Below are 26,445 nucleotides of genomic sequence, written 5' to 3'. Positions count from 1 at the left end.
CCCATGAGCCACAACTACCGAGCCCCCATGCCACAACTACTGAAGCCCGCGAGCCGCAACTACTAAAGCCCACGTGCCTAGAGCCCGTGCTCCGCAACAAGAGAAGCCACTGCAATGAGAAGCCCGCACACTGCAATGAAGAGTAGCCCCTGCTCACCGCAACTAGAGAAAGCCCGCACGCAGCAATGAAGACCCAGCGCAGCCAAAGCTCTATGTAAACGTTAGATAATCTTAGATTGGAATTAAAAGATGGAGCCCTTGGGAAGGTGTAGATAGTGTCTTATTAATCTCCTGAGTGCTAACACTATCCTTTACTCATGAGGAGATATCAAATGAGTTGGTTTGATTATGAATTTGTTGCCAGATGCAAAAAGGAAAAAAAACTCAACCTGTTTCAGACATAACAATTTTAAATATTTGCCTTGTGCATATATAGCCTGAGTATAGTATCGCTAGATAAATTTGGCTTTCTTGAGCTTATGGTTAAAGTTATACCAAACCACGTTTATTACTTGCACCTTAAATTTTCAAATATAGGTGCTTTTTTATTTAGAGAATGTGCAAGGATTAGTGTCATCAGACAATGCTTGTATTTTCAATAGCTCTATTAAATGTCTCAATATCTCTAGATATCTTCAGTATCTCATATCTCTAATAAAAAATCTATTTGTTTTAGTAATACTTTTGTTAACACTTAGAAATAGTGTCAACCAAAATGATTATATAATTTTTGAAAGGTGATAAGTCTTCCAAAATTGCCTCTGCTTGTGTTCTCATTGTCAAATTTAGGTTTTGCTTGTTTGTTTTGTTTCGTATTGTTATTTTGAGTAGGATCCATTATCATTCTGTTCATTCTAATTACATCACATTAGTAAAGGTGCAAGGGTCTATTGAGTTGAAATCACAATGGCCTTTTTCAAAGTACCTAGAGTGCTGTTTACAAACTGCAGTTTTGCTATCCTGTCATTTTGTTCTCATTTCCTTTGAACAAAGCATTGATGGAGCATTTGTTTTTCTTATGATGGAATGATAGTATGTGTTTGGAAGAAGCATGAATATTCTTGTTACACAGCAGTTTTTTAGAAGTTCATTTAAAATTAGTCTGTGAGAAATGAATATAATTGCATGTTTTTCCTAATTTGTACAAGTTATGTATTTCAAAACTCTAGTACACAGAATATGTAGTGAAAAATTCTTTATATAATCATTCATCATATAGCCTTGTAGTCTAATCATTCTTTATACAGCTTGACAGTCTAAAATCTAAATTGATATGGAGTACAGATTTTATTTACAATCCTTTTGCTGTACATAGTCCTTTGGCCTTTTTTTAGTTTTTCTTTGTCAGAATTTCAGGTGGTTGAGTAGCCAACAGGTGATAAATGTCCCATTAATCTTTCTGACTCTCTAGCTCCTGAGCATGAGAATTGCTGATCAGTTGCAACAATTGTCTCTTAAATGAGCTTTTCACATCTGCCTCTTATTTCATTAGTTAACTGTCTGCCCAAAGATCTGATAAAATGGAACCTTTTATCAGGTTTTACAACTTGTTTTGTAGGTCTGTACGTTAAGGATAGAGTTGTTAGCAGAATGGGCACAAAAGGGTATTTATCGACTACCTACAATAAATATACATGCTAGTGTCTGGAAGACATTTGAGACTCTTTATTGAAATCACCTTAAGAAGAAAAAATAACTGGTTTCGCTTTAGTTTGCCATTTAGCAACAACTAATGTAAGATCATGGCATTTCTTACTATACAGGGCTTTTACTGATTATATTTGTCTTCATATAAAAAGAAAAAAAAGTTAGTCTATTAATTTAATTTAAAAAACAGTTAGGGCTTCCCTGGTGGCACAGTGGTTGAGAGTCCGCCTGCCGATGCAGGGGACACGAGTTCGTGCCCCAGTCCGGGAAGATCCCACATGCCCCAGAGCGGCTGGGCCCGTGAGCCATGGCCGCTGAGCCTGCGCGTCCGGAGCCTATGCTCCGCAACGGGAGAGGCCACAACAGAGAGAGGCCTGCGTACCACAAAAAATAAATAAATAAATAAAAACTTAGTTAAAAATTTTTAAAAATATATTTTAAATGAGCGGACATCATGATGAATATACTCTCCTCCTACCAGAGATTGTTATGAATCCTTGGTTACATCTTTCTCTATATGTTGGCACTTTAAAAATACTAACAATCATGATCTGCCTTCTTATTATGTTATACAGCAGTCATCTTTTTAATTGAAGTCTTGATGAATAATCAACATTTAAACTTTTTAAGAATATTTTCTTACCTGTAGAATTGTAATAATAATAGCACATCACAGAATATAAATGAGAATTAAATGAGTTCTTGTACATTAACACAATACCCAGCACATAATATGTGATCAATGAGTAGTAGCCATTATTACATATGTATTAATACATTTAATTCTTTTTTCTTCTGATGTCTATTCAGAGACTTTGGAAGCAGAACAATGGAATATTTTACAAGTATTTCATAATATGTTAATTGTATGTGAAATTCATTTTTCAATATTATAAAATTCATTTAACAATTGACAACCAGTGGGTAATTACCTGTTTGTAAATTATTTTAATTTTGTTTTTTGGAAGAAAATTTAGGCAGGTCTTCAATGATTACTGTTCTGTGCTCCAGGAAACAATAACATAGCAAATGTCATTGGAATAAAAAGAGTTCTAACTAGCTTATCAATTTTGATAGCTACCCCACCTTGTTTAAATATAAGAAATGCCTTGACCAAATAAATAACCCAAGCCTGAGGTCAATTTCTTTAGTATTTTTCACATCTTCTTGAATATCTGAATATTTTGAAATTAATGCTATAAAAATATGTTAATGAATGTTTCCATTCATTTCATTTTAGGAATTTTACTTTAAAGAAAGATTTTATAAGTTAAAACCTATATAATGAATTAACTTAGAATGATGATTTCTACCATTGTAATTTCATTTTGTTTTAACCTTTCTTCCTTGTAGGCCTTGTTTGTATGAAGTCCAGCACATCTGTGGTTGAGCTTGTTATGCTGCTTTGTTCTCAGGTACGAAATCTCAATCACTTGATTACATTAAACTACATGAGGATTGTTTTGTCACTAACAAAAGAATGTATGTGAATATATATGTATATGTTTATCTATTTTAAAAATTTCTATCATTTCATAGATGAAGGCAATAAATTACATAGAGATGTATATTTATGTAGATGATCTTACCATGCAAATATTGATTTAGTCTCCCTTTCCCTTCCCTCCCTTTAGCTGTCTTATTATTTCCCACCTACCTAGCCTTCTGTTGTTCCCTATTTTTTAATCTCTGCAAATATATGTATATATAATTTGTTATAGATTTTTTGATATCCATCTTTACACCCCATCCTTTAAAAATGATACAGTATTATTTATAATTTTGATGTTCATTGTTAATTACATGGTTTCTTTTTCACTCTTATAGATAATGAAAACTAGAGGTTTTTTTGTTGCAGTAGCCAAAGTATAAAATATAGCTTATTAGTGAGGGGTTTTTGATACGATACCTTGCTGCTTTCCCTTTTTTAATGTAATTTGTATATTTAAATGTAAATTCTAAAAATCTACTTATACTATTTATCTTTAATAATCAGAATTAAAAATAGAATTATAATTGTTGGGTGTTGTTTTTTTAAGCAATTATGAGAAAATTATATGTAACATTTTTCTGATAACTAAAATAGGGACCTAATGGTCTTTCTTCTTGCCAGCTCTCCCAAGTCTCCTAGTGATCCCGATTTTCACATAAGTATTAAATATTTTGTAATATGAGAATAAAAAGACCTTATGTGTGTTTGTAATAAGTAGTTATTACATTATCTCTAATTTCCTCAGTAGCAAGGAAAATACATCTATACTGTTTCTAGTTACTGACCTGAGGTCTGGCTAAAACCACAACTAACTTCCAAATAAACAACAATATGGCTTCAATTGATCCTTTAAAGCATCAGCAGAAACAAAAGAACCAAAAACTTACCCAGTAATTTTCAGTCTCCAGGTTTACTTTCTTCAAGAATATATTCATAGGGACATCATTAGGTCCATTTTCCCCTTTTCATCCAGAAAGAATATTAATAAGGAAGAAGTTAAAGAAAACAGCATTCCTGGCAAGAGTTCATCTGCAGGGCATTTGAAAATTGTTACCTAATGCCAGAGTCCTGAGTTCGAGAGACATTCTGTGAGATCTGTCTGGACCTTGTAGGTTCTTGACAATGCACATTTAAAAAAACATGGTTTTATGGGGAAAATATAGTGTAAAATTTCTTCTTCCTTAGCTCTTGGTTTCACTGCAGTTCAGAGAAATAAAGAAGAATGTAGCATTAGGGTCTAGTGTCTTTGATGGCCTCATCATCTAATCATAGGTTTAACATTACTCATTTGCTGGCTCCAGGAATTCCTGCCATTAAGGGCCCTAGAGATGAAACTTTGCCTCAGATATTGATTGAAAGGAAGAGTGAGAAATTTAAGCCCTCTATGCAGTGCACTTTCAGTGTTTCAGCAAAGCAATATTATAAACATGTCTCTCAATTTGATCTTTACGTTGAATGTTTAAAATAATTCAGTGTGCTTTAAATATTTAAGTGGTTAATTGATTAAATATACCTCATTTAAGTGACTTAAAAATGTATTTGTTTACTGAAAAAAGCTCCAGTTGTTTTATTTTCTATTAAACTGGAACTTTGCTTTCCACAAAAATGTTTTTAAAAAATAAAGAAACAAATGAGTAATCTTCCTTCGATGCAGTTCAGGTGGGAGGAGTTTACTATTCTAGTTTACAATTAGCTTATAAAAGCGTCTTTTGAAGATCATCCATTGTTCAACGGATGTATAAAACCTTGGTTTTCGAGAACACACACAAAATGGACATGTTGTCAAAGTTTCTTAAAATAGTCTGCTCTTTTCTCTACTACTCAACTTCATGATGATTTATACTGTAACCCATTAGCCAGGCCACACAGCAGCAGCAGGCTCCTGACAGTAATAATACAGTTGCTGATGCTGCGGAGGTTGCTTGGTGCAGCAGCACTGCCAGTGCTGAGTTCTCGTCTACAGACCTAACACACCCTTTTGACAGTGGAGCTGGATCCCTGTAGAATTAGCATAGTTCTGTAAGCTGTCTTTGCGCCAAGGCACAGGCAATCCTGAGGAATCTTTAAAGCTGCAGAGTTTTGAGTTTTCTTCTGTTTTACAGTCAGCCCTTTGCAGGTGTTGATAGCTCAATGTTCTTATGATGAGCAGTTACTAGGACTCATAAAAGAGCTGAAAATCTGAATGAGTTACTGTCTTGATGAACTGCATGTATATGTTTCTCCCACAGTGGGAAATACAGCTAAGATATTATCCACACTGTGATTTAATTATTGGTTAAAATAAGTTTTCAATGCAAATGCAATTTTCTGGTTTATTTACTTGCTTAGAATATGCTTTTCCCCCCCTAAATTTGGATAGAACATGAAAGCATAGCATTTTATTTGGATAAAACAGGTAGCTAAGGGCTGAAAATGGAAAGGAAAATGTAACATTTCTCACAGCATTAGTTTTTCTTTCATTAGATGCTTTTATTTTTATGCTTTTGATTTCGGAAATTTCATGTTAACTACTACATATTATTAAGGATATCAGCTTCTCTTTCCTTTTTATCTGAGCTCCTGAATAAACTTACTATTGCCAGTGGTTTGTGTGTAAAATATGGTCTAAATTTACATGAGATCGTATTACAAGTGTCTGAAGGTACTTGTCAAGGATAATTCAGTTCATATGGACAGTCTTTTAAACTCTAAGGGACATGCCATCCAGTCTACCCCCCAGTGGAATTTTAGGTTTCTGTGGAAAACACATTTTAAGTTTTAAGATGCTATTAGCATTATCATTATATTGCATTAATTGTTCCACAGATACACAAAACATTTTTTACCATATATGGATATTTTTCTTTTTCCTGTAGATCTTATGACATAAAGAATTAACTATTCTTCTTTCCTTTCAGTTTGTATTTAAAGTGCACTTAGTAGTATCTTTTAAAAAAAATTGGGAGTAAAATGAACTGGAGTAAAATAGTTAATATGTAGTACTTTGAAAAATCAGTGCTTAATCAGTGAATAGTTTTCTCTGGAGTTCTTCAGTATCTCACCGTCTGCTATTGTCCTCTATCAACTTTTTTTTTTTTTTTTTTTTTTTAAGTTTTACAATCAGATGTGGTTGAGGTGCTTTTCATTAGTCTATATGTGCACCTAATTTTTCCATTACATTATTCTGAGTGTATTGTGTTCTTTGATGAAGAGCAGATTTAGTTTTCAAGTAAACTTTTTAAGGTACTATAATAGTTTCTAATTATTTCCAGATTTTTTTTAGGAAGTCTCCATCAGAGGTACTCCAGGAAAAATTGAGTGATGTTATCCCGTAGGATTTCTTTACGTTTTCATAAGTAAAGCTTAGCAGATGTCACTTGCATTTTTCTGTGCCTTATCTGTCAATAAAAAATGTTTTATAAATTGAGAAACTTTTATGTAAAAAAAATAATGTCTCTCAGTATTTAAGTACTTTCTGACTTGAAGCACTGATTAAGCAAATGTATGCTTAATGTATCATTTTTATTCTCAATAAAAACCCAAAAATGTATAAGTAACATAAAGTAGAAGTCAGCCTTGCAAGTCTTTTTAGGATCTGTGTATGAAGTTACTAACATGAATTATTTTGTGGTTTTGTTTGCCTTTATTCTTTTTTAAATACTTCATATACTTAAATAAAAAGGGTTCTAGTGACTTCACTGATGTGATCAAGGCCATATAACCCAGGACCTCTAAACACAGCACTTACAAAAGTACCACAACTGAAGGACAGTCTTCCTTTTTTAAAATGATTTAGCCTTTGAACTTCTAAATTTTTCATTTTTTCTCCAATTTGATACAGTTTAGTCAGATGTTGCAAAGATAAAGACATACTTTTCTTTTAATTATATTAAACCTAAGATTGAGGTACAAAGACATAGATAAGATGAATATAGAGGCCTACTAAAGAATATTTATTCATAAGTACTCAATATTTAAAGAATTTTTGGTGCTTAAAATAGGAAGATTATAAATTTAAGAAAACTACAGATGAACTACATTTTTCAAGCATCTTTGGAAATATGAAATCCTAATTATCATGGTGAAATTATGTCACATTTAATTATTTAGTGACTACCTTTTTATTTTAGCATTGTAATCTTTACTAAAAATTTATTGATACATTCTTCTATTTCTTAAAGTCTAGTGTTATCCATGAAACTTTCCTGTTTATGTAGCTGAATTTGAAATCAAGGAAGAATAAAAAAGTTGTGGTTGTGGCATGATATTTTAAATTGAATATAATCAAGTGCTAACTGTATGTGGTTCAGAAAATTGATCCTGTGAACTAAAAATAAGATTTTCATGGAAGGCTTTAATAAGATGGACTAAAGATGGACCCCTTGAAGTTAATAGACCTTCTACACGGCCTAAGCAGAGAAGGAGATTCAGTCTAAGCAAAGATCTGGCGAGAAATGAACCTGTTACGTGCTCAGACCAGTGACTAGCCTCATTTGGAGTGCATCAGAAATTAAGTAGCTAGACAGTATATGTATCTGGGTTTATTTGTGATATAAGGAATTACCCATTTCCAGGCAGTATACCTCGAGAGTATTTTCTCATATAAAATATTATAGTATGTTGATAGCCTAGAATTGAGATTGATAAGAAATTTCTAACTTGTAAATAGTGTTCAGTAGTTCATGATACCCGTACAAGAGACAACACTTTCATCCCTGTATAATGATTAGTTCATATCCAACCTGAATTATAAACAGAGAAGGAAAATGATGGCTGAACAAAAGTTCTGAGTTCATCTGTGTGAAAATAGTAAAATATAAGAGAAACGACAGTCCTTTTCTCATGTTTGAATTCTCATAATTCTACCAAAATTGGGACAAAAAGAAATTGGTAAGATAATTACCAATTTCTGCAGGATAATCTTTAAGAGTGTTACAGTTTCTGTGGCACAGGAGAAGGAATGTGGTATATTCTGAGGTAAACAGATTTCCCTGAATACTGACAGACCACCTCCCTAGACTAAAGCCCCTTTCCACATTTGGCTGCCATGTCCAGCCCTTTCCTGTCTCCCCAGTTATTTTGATTGTTTGTTTTCCCCCTATTTTTATTTTTCTATATTCACATTATATAAATTCTTCAGGCACATTACGACAACTTTGAAAAATAGTGAAAACAACGGTGTATATTTCATTGTCCTACCACTTGTATATTCCCTCGCTTTTTGGTGGATTTTTTCTCTTTAATCCTACATATTTCAACATACTTTATTTTATAGTAAGTTATATATAATATCTTATAATAGGTAATTTTCTTTGTCCTCTTTTTCTTCTCTTGCACATTTCCTCATGATCATTTTTTTTCCTGTGGTTTTGTTGTTGTTGTTTAAATAATTATAGACTCACAGGAAGTTGCAGAAATAGTACACAGAGTCCCATGTACCCTTTCCCCAGCCTTCTCCAATAGCACCATCTTATGTAAATGTAATACAGTATCAAGAGTAAGAAATTGATATTGGTACAGTACTTTTAACTAGGGTACAGACATCATTCAGCTTTCCCTATTCTTTGTCTGCATTTATTTGTGTGTGTATAGATCAATGCTATTTCAATCCTTATATTGATGTAACCACTACCACTATCAAAATACAAAATACGGAATTATTACTATTACTTCATATCTTCCCAATTATTTCAAACTCTTTTCTTTCATGAAGCTTTTCTGGTTTATTATTATATGATTTTAATCACTCCATCCTTCCCTTCAGCATTTGAAGTGCATGTATCTAGATAGTAAATATAGGTACCTGTTTACATGTTTTAATTGGATGCTCTCATAGGTGATAAAGTATGATTTTTTTATCCATTACATTGGAGTTTCTTTCAGAGTAAGCATCATGCCAAGTATTTCCTCCTTATCTGAAGCATTTCATTCAACCAATGGAGAAAATAAGTATTGTATAGTCTCATCAGTATATTTATTTAACATTAATTGAGATATTTTTGAATTGTAGAATTTTTTAAAACTATCCAAAAAGAAAGGCTGCTTAAGGATGACAAAGCTTTAGAGTCATTCAGGGTCACATTATGAATGTTGTTCATTTCAATTATGCTACAGATTTACACCATAACAAGATTCATTTTATGTTTCTGTTGCCAGTGAAGTCTTCCGTTTTGCTCCTCACTGTGTCCTCCACATCTTGCAGCATCCAGCACTTAGTATAAATATTTATTAATTACTTACTGAGTTAATTCATGAGTAAAAGAAGAACACAGTCCCCAAGATGATTTGATTTATTTATTTTTGTTGTGGCAAACCAAATATAACATAAAATGTGCCATTTTAGTCCTTTTAAGTGTACAATTCAGTGGCATTAATTACACTCACAGTGTTGTATAACCATCATCATTATTTATTTCCCAGAATTTTCAACATTCCAAACCAAAACTCTGCACCCCCTAGGCAGTAATTCTCCCGATCTCCGTTCCCAGACTCTGGTACCTCTAATCCACTTTTTCGTCTCTACGTTTTGCCTATTCTCTATATAGCATATAAAGGGAGTCAAACAATATTTGTCCTTTTTTGTCTGGTTTGTTTTTTTAACATGTTTTCAAAGCTCTTCCATGTTGTAACATGTATCGGAACTGAATTCTTTTTTATGGTTCACCAGTATTTCATTTTATGTACAGTAGCACATTTGGTTTATTCATTAATCTTTTGATGGACAGTGGGTTGTTTCCACCTTCTGAATATTGCGAATAATGCTGCTCTTAACATTGGCCAACAAGTATCTATTTGAGTCTCTATTTTCAATTCTTTTAGGCTTATACCATCAGGTATAATGTATATAATTGAGTAGAATTGCTGAGTCATTTGGTAATTCTGTTTAATTTTTTGAGGAACTGCCAGTTTTCCCAAATGTCTGTATCATTTTACACTTCTATGAGGAATGCACAAGGGTTCCAATTTCTCCATATCCTTTCCAACATTTGTTATTTTCTCTCTCCCTCTATTTTTCTATATTTGTTGGTTTTAAAATTATAGCCATTCTTAGTGAGCATGCATTGTGGTTTTGATTTGCATTTTCTTAATGACTAATGACGTTGAGCATCTTTTCATATACCTATTCAAGTCCTTTCTCATTTTTAATTGGTTTTTTGTTGTTGTGCTTGAGTTGAAGGTGTTTTCTATTTATTCTGGATATTAAACCCTTATCAAAAATATGATTTGCAAAGGTTTTCTTTGATTCTGTGGGTTATTTTCATTTGTTGATAGTGTCTTTTGATGCACAAAAGTTTTTAATTTTAACAATGTCCAGTTTATCTATTTTTGTTATTGTTACCTATGCTTTTGGTATCATGTCTTTGAACCTGTGGCCAAATCCAAGCTTATGGACATTTCCCCTATGTCTTCTTCTAATAGTTTTATGATTTTAGGCCCTAAATTTAGGCCTTTGATCCATTTTGAGTTAATTTTTATGTATGGTATGAGATAGGGATCCAACTTCATCCTTTTACAAATGGTTATCCGGTTTTCCCAGCACCATTTGTTGAAGAGACTATTCTTTTCCCATCAAATGGTCTTGGCACTCTTGTTGAAAATCAGTTGAGCATAGATGCCTACGGTGATTTTTAATGTAAAAGTAGTCCCCGCAAATTAAAATAAAAGCAATTTTAGAATAAGTATTACAAGTTTAAATAAAATTTCCTGTTACTTCATAATTTCACTACTCAGGAGTAATAACAATTAGTCATTTAATGTGTATCTTTTCGAATTATATTTCTACACGTAAGTGCAAAATTATTTTTCTTGTTATTAGTATAAGCAAAAATTGCTGTTATAACAGCAATAGTTTACAAATTATGTTTTCCAGTTGATAGTGTACAGCAGTGCTGTCCAATCAAAATATAATGTGAGCCACATACACCTTTAAATTTTCTAATAACCACATTTAAAAAGGTAAAAAAGAAATAGGTAAGATTAATTTTAATAATGTATTTTATTTAACCTAAATATAATTTCAACATGTATGTAATCAGTATAAAAATATTTAATGGAATATTTTACATTCCTTTTTTGATTCTAAGCCTTTCAAATCAGGCATATATTTTATACTTAGAACACATATCAGGTCACACTAGCCACATTTCAAGTGCTTGTACTAGCTGCACATGACTAGTAGATGCTGTACTGGTCAGCACAGCTCTTTCTTCCATATATGAACATCTGTGCTTTTATTTTTTTAATGTTAATATGGTCTAAAAGTAGAACAGGATATTCCAGAAGCCCTGAATATTGTAGGTCTTCAAGCAAAGATCAGCTAATCGTGTGTCAAAGATTCTTGCACTGGGTTAAAAAGAACAATTCCTAAGTTTCTCTCCAACACTAAAATTCTCATGCTGGCTTATATGCCTATAGCTGCATGATTATTCATGAATAAATGTAAAGTATTTTAATATAACTGCACATAGCTCTGCTTCATGATAATGTTGTACACAGGGTCTTAACATTCAAGATTTAAACTGGAAGTTCCTGCTGTTCTTAAATGGTAGCATAGATAAGTGGCATAGAATAATTTTTTATTTTGCCAAGGCGTGAATTAAGATCATGTATGCTACAAGTTTGGTATATGAGAGTGTATAAGCCAAGCAGACAACAAAGCATCAACAGCTCAATGCAACATGGTTGCTCCCTATTTATTCTTGAAAATAAGGCCGTTTTCATAATGATTTCTTGCTTCTGTGTAAGCATGGGTGGTAGCCACAAAATATTGGTACTTAATAGGTCTCACAAAATACATCTTGAGAAATATTAAATGTCTATTTTATCTTTAGATTATCTACGAACGTTTTTTGACAAGCTAAACTTGCATAGTAGTTTAGTAATACCCAGCACTTTTATGATAGTTGTATACAGTTTAGAGCTCTCGATGCTAATGGTATAATTTCCCTTATATTCATATTTTACTGTATCTTATTCTTAAGTTATAAAGTTTTGAGGATCACTCTCTGATACACCTATTCTTAGCTCTAGAAAAATGACATTCAAAGACCATCACCAAGAGTGATACCAACAGTACTATAAACTTAAGATAAAATAGTTGTACATCAGTCATGACTCAAAGACATAGTAAGCTCTTAAGAAATGTGTACTGTTATATAAATGTAAATTATATTTTTCGTGATAAATCATATAAATTAGAGAAAGACAGCCATTGTTATTTCATTGATTATAGACAAGTACAGGATTTTGTTTTATTGGTTTTATTTTTGTTGTTGTTGTTTTGTTTTTTCTGGCTGCACTGCGAGGCTTGAGGGACCTTAGTTCCCCAACCAGGGGTTGAACCCGGGCCCCGGAAGTGAAAGCGTGGAGTCCTAACCACTGGACTGCCTGGGAATTCCCGGTTTTAAGTTTTAAAAGTTCTTTTTCTTCAAAACTACATTCTAAAAACCCTATTTTAGCTTTTACTGTTTTCCTACCTATGTAGATCTTAAAATATGAAACATTTCCTCTATTTTCTTATTTAATAAATTTATCATTTCCTTGATTTCTTCTGATCATTTCTAGTAGCAGGTAATAAGGGAGGAGTATCCTCTAGAACTCAATATAAATGTGTTTATATGTTGTATATATTCATAGTTATAGAAAATGCTCTGTTTAAAAAATATATTGTAAAACAATCTAAATTATTTTTAATCATAAGTACAAACATAAATATATGTGTATGTGTATATATGTTCATAAGAATATTTGTAATAAAATGTTGTGTTAAATTTATTTATATAATTTAGCCACATACTGAGATCCTGGGAAACCTCATTGTATTTATCTTTATATGATACACCAACTCTTCTTTTAGTAATCAACTTGGTATATTTTCATGTTGTGTAATGATTTTTCTGTGGCTGACCTTCATATCGATAATCTCTTTGTACTGATCATTGATTATTCATTTCTTACATTCAGTTTTTCCTACAATGCTTTTAGTAAGATGTTCATAAAAATAAGCAATGGAAATGAAAAAATTCATACTTTGAATACGTGTATATTTTTTTCATTAGTTTTATTTTTTGCATACATTGAAAACACTCATCTCTGTTTTTCTCTCTGCATAGTATTTTTTACTTCAGTCCTTGTACTTATTAATTTCTCTAACATTGCAAGAATTTATAAGCATGCCAGTTATAATGAGCATTTGTTATAAATTTTTTGAGGAATATACCTACTTCTTTTAGTGGCAATTAATGATAAGTAGACATGAAGGATATAGAAAGTAAAAAATAATTCTGGAGTTCCAGAAGACTTAATATCTCAATTTAACCTCCCATTTTTACCTTGAAATATTTTCCATATTTTCAAAGAATCTGAGATGGATTAAGTCTCTGAGGACATTAAGTTGGTTTACTTAATTATACACAAAACAAAAGAGAATGAGAAGTGTGCACTGAACTGACAGAGAGGAAGAAAAACCAGTGGGGGAAAATATTATGTGCTGGGTCTGATATTTCTACTGGGTTATCTAACTGCCATAAAGTGATTGTGAAGAGAACATAGGGATTTCATTGTCATCCTTCTGGAACCTATTTGTCTTCAAAGTGTTTCGTTTCAAAGGATCCTTAACTTGATATCCAATTCTTTGAAAAAGTCCTTCATCTTGAGGCAATGTTATACATCCATGTAGAAGAGTTAAAAAATTGTGACAAAACTGTCTAAAGACTTGGCAGCTGTCTGCAGGCATTCAAACCTAGTTTAGTATGTTTCCCCATGAAGATAAAAATTTGATGCCCACATTTAATTTACACCTTTTCTTATGGCTGTTCATTTTCTTCAGTAGCGGAGCCAGTGTTTGTGTGTGTGTGTGTGTGTGTGTGTGTGTGTGTGTCTGTGTGTGTGTCTGTGTCTGTGTGTTTTCTCAAATGGCAGAAGACTTTGGAAGGATTTGTAGATAAGATTTTTAAAGATACATTTTTTCCTGTCATTGCCAAGAAATTGACTCTGTTGAAATGACGATGTTATTATTATTATCCTTTTGTATACATTCTCATGTATCCATTTGCCTTGTTTTAAGTAATTTCTCTAATTCTACATGTCAGAATTGTTAGGGAGCTAGGACAGTGATTAAAGTTTCCTTTCCCTTTCCATCTATATCCCATTTCTTAACCCTCAATGTAGTTTATGCCTCAGCAACTACAGCAGACACTCAGTTCCTCCTGTGTGCTGTGTACTTTTCTTGTCACAAAGCTTTGCGTATCTCCCCTTTCAATATTATACCTAATTATTCTTTTGAAACTTCTAGAATCAGTTACATAGTAATATGCATTTAAGAAATACTTTTTGAAACGTGCATCAGTGTAAAGGAATATAATAACTGCATAACCTAATTCATTGCTCACATTTTTTACATGTTCATTATAAGGTAACACTTTCAGTCTTACAAAAATATCATTTATGGTTATAAAATACCATGTCAGAGCTGGAAAGGACTATAGTAATGGCCTTAGTTTAGAGATGTAGACGCTTCAGTAATTATGATGTAATTATGATGCAATAGTATACTATTTTACAAATGAGTAGAAGGAATTTAAATAATTGAACAATTTGAAGGGAAAAGTACACATCACTTCATAATAACTAAATTGCTCCATGCTGGCAAGTTAGGCACGTTGAGGTTTGTGTGTGTGTGCAGTCTTGTTGAGAGGGAGAAATGACCACAGTCAGTGGTTCTCAGCACTGACTTCACATCACAATCACTTGGGAAGCTTTATAATAATACTGATGTCTGGGCCCTACCTACCCTTAGAGACTACTCCGATATGACTGGTGCTTTCTAACAACATTCCTATTGATTTTTTTGTTCAGTCAGAATTGAGAACTCACAGATTTAAGTGATACCATAGATTTTGGAGAAATAAATTCAATTCAACAACAAAGATACATTGAGTATGTACAGTATGCCAGACACTTGCTACTTACTAGATGTGCATAATTAGATAAAACAAGATCCTTTCTTTTATTAACAAGTTTATGATCTAGTGGGGAGAAATCACTACAAGTTATAAATAATTATATTTCAGAGGGAATGTTCCATGAGTAATAAAAGTTACATTAAGTGCTGAGAAAATAATGATGTAGGCTTGATCCCATTTTCCATTTCCAAAGTTTTAAAATTATTTTCTCTTTACACACAAGATTTATTGCTTTGCCATCATAAATTCTTGTTATAATATTGCTCATTTTCATAGGAGAGTAAGATCTAAAAATTCATCTACAGAATAGCATACCCGAAGGAGAATATGCCGTTTGTTATACTTTGGTTACTTTTTCCTTCACATTTCATTTTCTTCTTTACAGTTACGCATTCTTGTTTACTACCCAATACTGTCTGCCGTATTTTGCCAAGAATGTAAAGAGATTAGACTTTTCGACTAAAGATGCCCTCAAAATTGATTATTTGTGCTACTTGTACAACTGTCATTCAGAAATCATTAAACACGCTTTAAAACCCTCATTCAATTGTAAGATTTTCTGAGAGGGAAAATATACTTTATCTTGTGAGGAACGTTTTGTTGTTTCCCATTTTTCTCTTTCTCATTTAACATTTTTTAAAGTAGCTGAAAGAAATACACTGTGTTTTCCTCATTGCCTTATGAGATATATTTAAAATTCACCATAACAATGAGAGATTAAAATATATAAGTCTCATGCAAAATTCCAGAAAACAGCTGATGAAAATGTATGTTTAAAATTTCTAGCTTTACTGCTACTTTTATGTCTTAAGTCATTCCTTCTCTAACTCTTCTATTGAAGCAGCCCCTGGGATGCAGTGGATGAAAGGGTGATACAGGCTGTAACCCATGCAATCCACCGTAACAGGAACATTCTATGCCCTTATGTTTTAAAATTTGTATTTTACTATATTATTCTTATATTACTTATAATTTTAAATTAAATTACATGGCTTTTTTTTTCCTCCCAGACTCCAGGGAGATGAATATGTATGTCCTGGGACTTAGTATGTCTCCTGCCTGGGACTTTGATCTCATAATTTTAAACTAGCTTTCTTAAAGAAAGACAACCGGTAACATTTTTTCGACCTTACAAATTGTTAGTATTAGTTAATGTAGTTAACAGAAATTGACTTCATAAATTGAAATTGTCCAAATTGATTATTGTAGTTGATGAAGAATTTTGAAAATCTTCAAAAACTGAATTATACTCTTTTAACATTAGGTGAAATCTACTTGGTCCTTACTTAGGTCAAGGCCTGCAAAATTATGCTTGTACTCCCAGCCATATCATCTTAAAACATAACCAGTAGGCTTCTGTGGTAGAGAAGAAAATATTCATGTTTGGCAAGCAAATAACTAGTAGAACCTAGAAAAAAGATACCAGGAAATATACTAGTTTATACACATAATAATATAAATTTTATACATAAGGATTTTTTCTGTGTTTTCCATCTAATGTTGCTAAACTTCTAGAATTGAACTCTTTTTGCCTTAATGCTGTAGTATAGTCACTGTGCAATTTACATCATCTATTTCTTCTGGTTCTGTGGTTACCACAGACAAATAAAATATGGCTCTTCCTTCAAAGATACAATATCTAAAATCTAATCATATAATGTGCATATAAAACATACAAAAGTGAAGTTGCAGAGACATGGAAAATACTATTAAGTTATCAAGTTTTAAACTCTTATATTAGAAAGTTGCATTTCGGCTTTTGTTGTCTTAAAATCCTGTATCACATAAGTGTTTGATATCTACTTATGTCTGAGGAAATAGCAGGACAGTTAGAGGTGACAGAAGAGCAAGATAGACAGAGTCTGTAAAATTTTTTGCTTGGGCTCAGAGGAGGACAGAACATATCTTCCCTCCCTATGGATGGAGGATGGAAAAAAAAGAGAGAGAGAGATCCTTTCTTCTTTTTGTGATTAATAATGCTCTTTCATGTCTCCACAGAAAAAGAGCCCAGTTAGATTATGCTTCTGTGGGAGTAGAGAAACACTTATGTTCAATTAGTTATGAGCATTCTTAACAGGAACATTTTAAGAGGTTTTATTACCTGTCATATGGCCTCGCATTTCTGATGATACCAAGAGGTGAATTGTACGTGAATTGCAGCTTACCCAATAAATCACCAATAATAGTATTTATTGAGTATTACTTATGTGTCTCATGCCGTAGCTGGTGCTAAAAATTAAATATTAAGATTTAAAACCACATTTCATTTCACAAGACCAAGGCAAATAAGACCAGGGAATTTACACTCTTTTGGAAAAGAATTACACTACCGTTTACAATTGTGTTACTTAAGTCAGGGTCCCTTCCTGAATACCGTGGACTATTTTATATGTGAACAAGAAAAGAAAAACTTCTTCTACCCCTAGTTTTACTCTTTTTCTGAAGAAAGAAGTATCCTTATTCCTTTCCAGGACACCCCATTCTTTAATGCCTTCTTCAAGATTTCCCTGTCACCATTTCTCTCTTGTAATCAGTGTTTCTCTGACTCTTTCGTTCTCTATGGTCTACAACTGTATTTAAGTCTCTTCGCCCTAAAAACTATGAACCGATTTTTCTCTCAGACTCCTATCCTATTTTTTCTTAGCTTTCACCACAGAATTCTTTGAAAGCATATACTCCGGTTACCACCTTCTCTTCCTCAATTCCCTTTCATTCATCAGCCCAGCGCAATGGGCTGCATTCTAATCGCCAGATCCAGGGAACTGTCTTGTGTGTTCGTCATACCTGACTTTTCTGACATGTGGCGACATTGACAATGTAATAATATACAAACGGTGTGATAGGTTTCTAATGCTTAAATTCAAAAAAGAAAAATCTGAAAAACTTGGGAGAATAAAGTGAGAAAGTCTCACCATCACAAAAAGCTTCAAGAAAATTCTCTTGGATGAGACTCCAATCCTCCTCCCCAATGTGAGCTCTTCTTTGGTAAGAAACTTTGAGAAAGAGCAATTCTGTAACTTGAGGAAAGAGTTGAACTCAAATACAAAGCCTTTCGATTGCATTATATTGTCATTAAAGAAATTTAGGAATTATATTGCCTGCTTCTTCACAAAAACAATTCTGGAAGAAAAAATATAAACATTGCAATGCTAAATTTTCATTCAAAATATGTCTTCCTTATTCAAAACCTCTCTATAATCTGATGAAGTTATTTCCTTCTTGACAGTCCGTTAGTGTGCATACAAGTCTCTCCTGATTCTTCACAGAAACTGTGTTAGCTTTACAATAGTTCTGTAAACTGTTTCTTAGATCTGTATCCACCTTTTATATGATTTCTTCCCTTAGAGTCATGTTTTGGGTTGTTCACGTTTGGTTCTTTCCCACATTTTGAGCACTTGGTGGGTTTGCACTCCTTTGCTGCATTGAACTGAAGCTTGGTCATGTGACTTTGACCAGAAATGTGAGAAGTGACATGTGTTACTTCTGGGCAGAAACTATAAGAGCCAGTGATACTTAACTTCTTTTCTTTTCCCTCCACCTTGGTTGCCTATAGTGTTCCAGACAATGGTTACATTGTCAGTCTAGCTCCCAAAGTGAGGGTGGTGATGAAGCAGAGCAGAACACGGGCAGTGGACTTGGAAATTGAACAAGAAATAAACCTTTGTTTTTTAAGCCCCTGAGATTTTGGGGCTGTCACAACATTATCTTGTTTCTCCTGTTTGATCTACTCCTCATTTTGGCAGAGCACACCATCAGTAGGTTCTTTTTCTTTCTTCTTGAAAAAGTGGTTGAAAAATAAATGTTTATGCATGTCTGAAAATGTAACTCTTTTGTCCTCATATTTTATGGATAGCTTAGCTGGGTATAACGTTCTGAGTATTATGTTCCTTGTGCTGTTGAAGGTGTTGTTTTCTTTTCTCCTATCTTCCAGTTTTGCTCTAGAGAAGTCTAGTGTCAGTCTGATTCTTGATTTCTTGTATAAAGAAATTTTTTTCTTGTAAGCCTTTTCTTTAACCCTGTTCTAAAATTTTATGATGATGTGCTTTGCTGGGGATGTTATGTCATGTACTTAATTCCTAGGAAATAATTTAAATTACTTTGATAACTTCCTCTCTTCCATGTTCCCTATTCACTCTTTCTACAATTCCTACTCAATGGATATTGGTCTTTCATCAGAAGATTCTCCACTTTCCTTATTTCTTTATCTCTCTTCTTATTGTTGCAACTCTTTTATCTTTTTGTTCTATTTTCTGGGAGATGTTTTCAACTTTGTTTTTTAAGCTGTCTCTTTTTATGTTCTCTTTTTAAATTTTCAGGTTTCTGTTGTTGTTGTTGTTGTCCCTAGTATCCCTTCTGTACTATTGTCTTGATCTTTGTCTTTCATGTCAGGATGTCAACTCTATGTAATGGTTTCAGAAGTGTATTCGTAGCTCAGGCACCAGCTCATGTGTCAGCTCTAGCACCTGCTCTAGCACCTGTAGAGCTAGAGCCAGTTCTAGCATAAGTTCTAGAGCTACATACAGCTCTGGGACCTGCTCCAGCTCCAGAGCTGAAGCCAGTAGCAATACTAGAACTAGAATCAGCTTTAGAACCAGCTATATAACTAGAGCCAGCTCCAGAGATAGAGATAGTTCCATTATTAACTGTAGCACCAGCTCTAGCAGCAGCTCCAGAGCTAGAGCAAATTCCAGAACGAGTCCTAGCAGCACCTCTGAGCTAGAGCCAGCACCTGCACTAACTCTTGGATAAAGGTAGATCCAGCTGTAGAGCTAGAGCCAACTCCAGCACTAGCTCTTGTACCAGCTGCTTCTTAGTGTCAGCTCTGGCTTCAGCTGTAGAGCTGGTATCAGCTCCAGATCTAGAGTCATCCTTATCTCCAGTTCTCACACCAGGCCTGGCACCAGTGCCGGAATTAAAGTCAGTCCCAGAACTGGAGCCAATTCACAGCCAGTTCTAGCACTACTGTCTGAGCTAGGGCCAGCAATACACCTAGTGCCAACTTCAGCAACATATCCAGCAGTAGCCCCAGAGACAGAGTCTCTCCACAGCTAGAGCCAGCTCAGGCATCGCTCCTGGGCCAGTTCTGCAGCTCGGGCCAGCACCAGCTCTAGTGCCAGCCCCTGGTTCTGGTGCCGACTCTACCACCAGAGCTTTCCTTACCCTCCTCTGGAATGACATCTTTTTTGACTTTTGTACTTTTGTTTTTGTGTTTCATATATTTTGTGGTTTACTGTATTTTAATTTTGCAGTTCACATACAGTAGAATTTTAACTTCCTAATCATTAAAAAAATGGTATTAGTGATTAAAGGGTCTTGTATTATTTTTATTTTCTTGAGCCAATGTATTATACATGGATTATTTTCTTTTGAATAGTGCTATAATATTTTGCATCTGTTCTTAAATTTTTCTAGATCCTTTCTTGTCCCTTTCAACCGCTGCTTTTTCTAATCTTAAAATTGTGAATGGTTCCGAAGCATCAGCCTAGGTCATTCTATCCTCTTTTTGTTTATTCTTCTGTGGAGACTTTTGCCTAATGCTGTGCCTCAATTAATGCAAAATATATGAGGAGAGTAGTAAGTCATTTTGTTAAAATGTGGGAAAAAGTGTTGCCAACAATTGTTTTTGACAAAAATGATTTGCAAGTTTTAATAAGTTCAGTAAAATGCAACAAAGATCTTGTCATTTGGATAAAAGTTATGGCAGCTAAAACACAATGGCTTTGCTAAAAACAGAGTCATTTAGCTTTTTATTAGATCATTACTGTCCCCAGACTATCATGTCCCTTTTTCCAAGTTGTTGATTCTCTCTCCTGGGGAAATATAGATTCATGATTTGTTCTTCTAATTCTTCACAAATTTACTTAGGACAGAGAATGTTTACATCCTAAGTACCTACTTTTGGGGACCACATTTATTCCCAGCATGTGTGCAAAGCTTTAAAAGGGAAAGTGATCAGGAACAGAGTGAAGGGTTGACATGGAGACTGTGTTTCCTCAAGCTGAATTTGTGGCCAGCACTTAATTAGTGGAAAATCATGGAGGGAAAGTCTATAGATGAGTGGCATGACTGATCAATAAGGATTTTTAATAAAAATATGTTAGGCAAGTATTATTTATAGTACCATTGAAAGGGATATAATTTTTAATCCAAAAAATTCAATTTGCCAGCTATATTAAAAAGACCAAAAACATTGAAATCACTAGAATAATAACCAAAAAGTTATCTAAAGCATATTCTAAATATGCCGTAGGAAGAGTGTAAAACAAGCAATATTTTACAGTCACAGTGAGTTTTGTCCCTGTGATCTCACTCTCTATCTTAGTCGGCATCACTGGGAATTCAAAAGCACCTTTTTAACTAAGTAATACAGGACTGCTTTTAAAGTTTTGATTTCTTGCAAAATAACATTTGTTAAAAATCTTTTAGAAAGATTTAGAAGTAATATCACGTGGAAGTTATTAGGATCAACATGATCCTTAAACCAGATGTTACTTTTGTTTACATGCTCATTTTTCTTACAGTTGGTTTGCTTTCTCCTTTTAGGAATGGCAAAATTCTATTCAGAAGAATGCAGGACTTGCATTTATTGAACTCATCAATGAAGGAAGGTAATTAATTTTACAAATTTTAGACAACTAGTCAGTGTACATTTTATTCCACTGGGTGACTGCTCTTGCCTACCATCTGTTCCAAAAATGTGTAAGAAAATATATTTTAGTTAAATGATTCATCACACAGGTACTTATACTTTAAAGGAGCAAAGTTTAAAATGTTAAACATTTTTATTTGGCGGAGGGGAAGCAGGTATGAAATAAAGGGACAAACTTTATAAGGTTTTTGTGAGATCTGAGCCACGTCTTACCAAGTAGTAAAGTTGTTTTACATAGATCAAGTGAACCCAATCTGCAGTCCCATCTGCCACTCCATCTGTTTTCAGAGCCGTGTTCAGTGTTTACTCCCTCACTCAGCCCATCTCAGTTCATGTGAAATAGTTTTATTCGACCATGTCATGCTATCTAGTATCCAGCTAAAAATGTGAGAGAAGTTTAATATAGGAACTATAAAGGTCTGGTTAGGAATCTATTTAAACCATTGTTAAAATGATGCTGTGGTGAGATTTTTCACTATGATTTTTCCAATACTTTATTGGCAATGGATACACTAAGACAGATATAACTGTCACCATTTTGACATGTTCAGCTTCTATCAGCTGAAGACCTGCGTCCTTTACAACTTGAGTTTCTTCTATGATATAGTGCGTTCTTTGGAAAATAATGACTGAAGATTTGGGGTAATCTATTTCTTATTTGAAACCAGATTTAATTAAATTGATAAGGTAATAATGTTACTGTATGTAAAATTTATCTTTATCAAGGGAGGTGTCATGAAAGAATATTTTATGAGCTACTCTTTGAAACTTAGTTTGTATATGCTATAAAAACCCATTTTGAAAAAAATTAAATACAATTTAGTATTTTTGTTCATCAGTGTATTATATTCTGAGAAATAGCCTTTGTTTTTATAACAATTCATCTTATTGTGTATTTCTCACTTAGATATTTTATGATTGAATTACTTTTAGTCATAATACTACAACTCTAAATATTAAAATAAATTTTTCATTCACTGCCAAGCAAAAGATGCAGGAAAATATTAGTTTTCTTTTATAGCATAAATAATAATTTTAAACATAATAATACACTCTACTTCTTGTAAAACTTTATGGTGAAAAGAATTGATAACAATTATTATCCATCTTCAGGCAATGAAAAAATAGAAAAAAAAAACTTTTGCCCAGGCGGCTCATTGTCATATCAGTTATAGAAATCTCTCACTTCACATACACCCTAGTTTTGCTAATTTGTTTCAACTGTGAAGTAAAAACAAAAATTATGCTGTTATCAGTAACTCTGAAGACTTAACAAATTGAAGCTCCAACATTTAAGATTAAGATTATGGTTATCGTCTCAGAGAAGGAGGAGAGTGAAAATTTTGCTAATAGAGGTTTTTAGCTTTTGAAAATGTTTTGTTGTTCATTGGTAGTGTTTGGAGTTTATTTTGTTTGGTTTTAGGAAAGGAGTTGGAATTATAGAAAGTAGTTATAATATTTAAAAATTTTTAATCCATGAAAACCTCAAAATACTCATAATGTTCTTTGTGCCATTCTAGATTTGTGTTTCCATTTTTTATGCTAATAGTTCCTCCAATAAAGATGATTTTGGAACAAATATTGAAACATTATGGCTAGCTCTAAATACACAAGAACATCTCATGTATACATTAATACAGCACATGTCTATTCAGCACCTACTGTATACCAAACACATTATAGGCACTGGGAATAGAGAAGTGAATGAGACAAACATGGTGCGAAATTTTGGAGGAAAGGCAAGCATTAGACTAGCACATACAATAACACAAGGGTGCTGTGATAGGGGTGTTACAGGTACTAATGCAAGCATAAGGCAGAGCACTTAACCTAGTCTGGAGGGGTGCATTCTCCAGTTGGTGGGGTTATCAGGGTTTTCAAAAAGTGTATCCAAGCAAAACCAATACCGTGAAACAAAAATAATCTTTCCAACAAATGGTGCTGGAACAACTGGACATCCACGTGCACAAAAATAAATCCAGACACAGACCTTACACTCTTCACAAAACTGAACTCCGTGTGGATCACAAACCTAAATGTAAACTGAAAAACTATGAAACTCATAGAAGATAACAAAGGAGAAAATCTAGATGACTTTTTAGTTATAATACCAAAGGCATGATCCATGAAAGAAAGAATTGATGAGCTGGACTTCATTAAAGTGAAAAACTTCTGCTCTACAAAAGACAATATCAAGAGAATGAGAAGACAGCCACAGACTGGGAGAAAATATTGGCAAAAGGCACATCTAATAAAGGACTGTTTTCTAAAATATACAAAGAAGTCTTAAAACTTAGCGATAAAAAAACAAACAACCTGGTTAGAAAATGAGGCAAAGACCTTAACAAACTCCTATCCAAAAAAAGTATACAGATGGAAAATAAGCATAGGAAAAGATGTTCCAAAGCATATGTCATCAGGAAAATGTAAACTAAAACAAGGAGATACCACTACATACGTATTAGAATGGCCAAAATCCAGAACGCAGACTCCAGCAAATGCTGGTGAAGAGGTGGAACCACAGGAGCGCTCACTCACTGCTGGTGGGAACGCCGGGCGGTGCAGCCACTTTGGAGGACAGGTTGGCGTTTTTATAAAGCTAAACTTATTCTTACCATGGAATACAGTAGGTGTGCTCCTCGGTATCTGCCCAAAGGAGTTAGAAACTTACGTCCACACAGAAACCTGTACATGGATGTTTATAATCATTTTATTCATAATTTTCAAAACTTGCAAACAGCCAGGATGCACTTTAGTAGGTGAATGGATAAATAAATGCCCACTTATTTATATGATGCATCCAGACAATGGAATATTTACTAATTAGTACTAAAAAGAAATGAGCTATGAAGCCATGAAAAGACATGGAGGAACTTTAATTGTGTATTATGAGATGAAAGAATCCAATATGAAAAGGCTACTGTATGATTCTAACTATATGACATTATGGAAAAGGCAAAACTATGGACACAGGAAAAAGATCCGTGGTTGCCAGGGATTAGGGGGAGGGAGGGATGAATAAGCAGAGCAGAGAGGATTTTTATGGCAATGAATCTACTCTGTATGATACTGTAATAGTGGATACATGTCACTTTACATTTGTCCAAATCCTTATAATGTTCAACACGAAGAGTGAATCCTAGTGTAAACTATGGACTTTGGGCGATAATGCTATGTATTAATGTAGGTTCATCATTTGTATCAAATGTAACCACTCTGATGGTGGATGGTGATATGGGAAAGAGGATGGGTTGGGGGAGGGCTAGCTCTAAATATACATCTGGGTATCTGGGTCATCTCTGTATCTTCTGTTCATGTTTGCTGTGAACCTAAAACTGCTCTTAAAAATCGCCTATAAAAAGAATGAAAGGAGGAGGTCCCCTCACCACAAAAAAGTATATCTAAACAGAATGTCATCTTAGTTGAGAACTGAGAGATGATTAGGACATAGCTAGGTGAAAGAAAATGAAAAATAGAAGAAAAAATTCTGGGCTGAGGGAATAGTGTAGTGCAAAAGCCTGGAGGGAAGAGATAGCAAGACATGTTGCTGGAGAGCTCTTTTCACTCAGCCAACAGCTATTTCAGTGCATGTTGTGTGCCAGCCACATAGAGGCAGGCAAGGGCCATCCCTTCATGGCAAGGGTCATGCCATGGAGGGGTTTGTAAGCTGTGCTAAGGGTACAGGGCTGTAGTTGAAGAGGTTTGGCATAATCTGCCGAGTGACAAATGGATATCTGGGGCTGCAGACTGGAAGCGAGATACCGATCTGAAGTTTCAGAATCCTTTTGAAGAGAATGGTGTCGTAGAGCAACCAATAGTGGCTATGAGGATGGAAGAAGTGTACAAATTTGAAGTATCTTTTGGAAATTAAATCTGTAGAATTGCTGATAGATTGGATGGTAAGAGGAGAAAGAAGGTACTTTGATTTCTGGCTTTAATAGCTGGATGATTTATAGTGTAAGCATAGTTTACTTAGAACAATACAGAAGGAAGGGCATGAATTTGGTGAGAGATATTTTTACTTTCGGTTACACTGAATTTGTAGCACCTATGAAAGTTCCAAGTGGAAATGTTAAATTGACATCTTAGAATTTGGATGTCCAGCTCCAAAGAGACAGCTAATATGGAGATTTAAATTCAAGAGTTCTCAGTTTTTGCGCGAGGTAAATGGGGGATAAGGATACAGGTGTGATGCTCAGGGAGAGTGTGTGGAGTGAGTGGAAACAAGCGGCCAGACTCTCGCTGCTGTTTCTGCTGGGAATCCTCTTTCCCCACATCTTCACGTGATTGGCTCTTCCCATCACTGAGGAATCAGCTTAAATGTCACACTGTCAGAGAGGCTCCCCTGACCATCTTACTGTGTTATCAGACTTCCATTACATGACTCTACTTTAACATTCAATAACATTGTCTCAAAATCTTTTCTTGGTTTACATGTCTTCTCGCTAAAATGTACTTCCCTTCAGAACTCGTGTCTTATTCTCTGTCTTATTTGCTGATATATCCCTGGTTTCTGGAATAATAATGCCTAGTACCTATTTTGCAATCACAGATATTTGTTGAAGGAATGAAGAAAAGAATGTTGAGTAGAATGTTTGAGAAGGAATGAATAGTCAACAAGAGGATTTGTAAGTCAGGATTAAAGGCACCACTGGAGTCAGTGACAAGAGGGACATGTTGATTTCATTCAAATTTATACTGGTGAATGAATACCT

The 26,445-nt window shown here is 34.0% G+C and overlaps 1 protein-coding gene across 4 annotated transcripts in view; it reads left to right on the top strand.

Annotated features, from left to right (window-relative positions):
• NBEA (neurobeachin) overlaps positions 1 to 26,445 on the top strand; it is a 627,914-nt gene that overhangs the window by 291,477 nt on the left and 309,992 nt on the right. For all 4 annotated transcript variants that reach the window (XM_027116524.1, XM_027116522.1, XM_027116523.1 and 1 more), the window contains 2 exons: positions 3,001 to 3,062; positions 21,625 to 21,689. In XM_027116524.1, coding sequence (XP_026972325.1) covers positions 3,001 to 3,062; positions 21,625 to 21,689 — 127 coding nt within the window. The remainder of the gene's footprint in view (positions 1 to 3,000; positions 3,063 to 21,624; positions 21,690 to 26,445) is intronic.

This window comes from Aethalodelphis obliquidens, unplaced genomic scaffold, assembly GCF_003676395.1.
Source record: "Aethalodelphis obliquidens isolate GAN/ISIS:26980383/991018 unplaced genomic scaffold, ASM367639v1 scaffold16, whole genome shotgun sequence".
Taxonomy (NCBI): Eukaryota; Metazoa; Chordata; class Mammalia; order Artiodactyla; family Delphinidae; genus Aethalodelphis; species Aethalodelphis obliquidens.
Note: the sequence above shows the minus strand (reverse complement) of the source record. Positions and strands in the feature narration are given on the sequence as shown.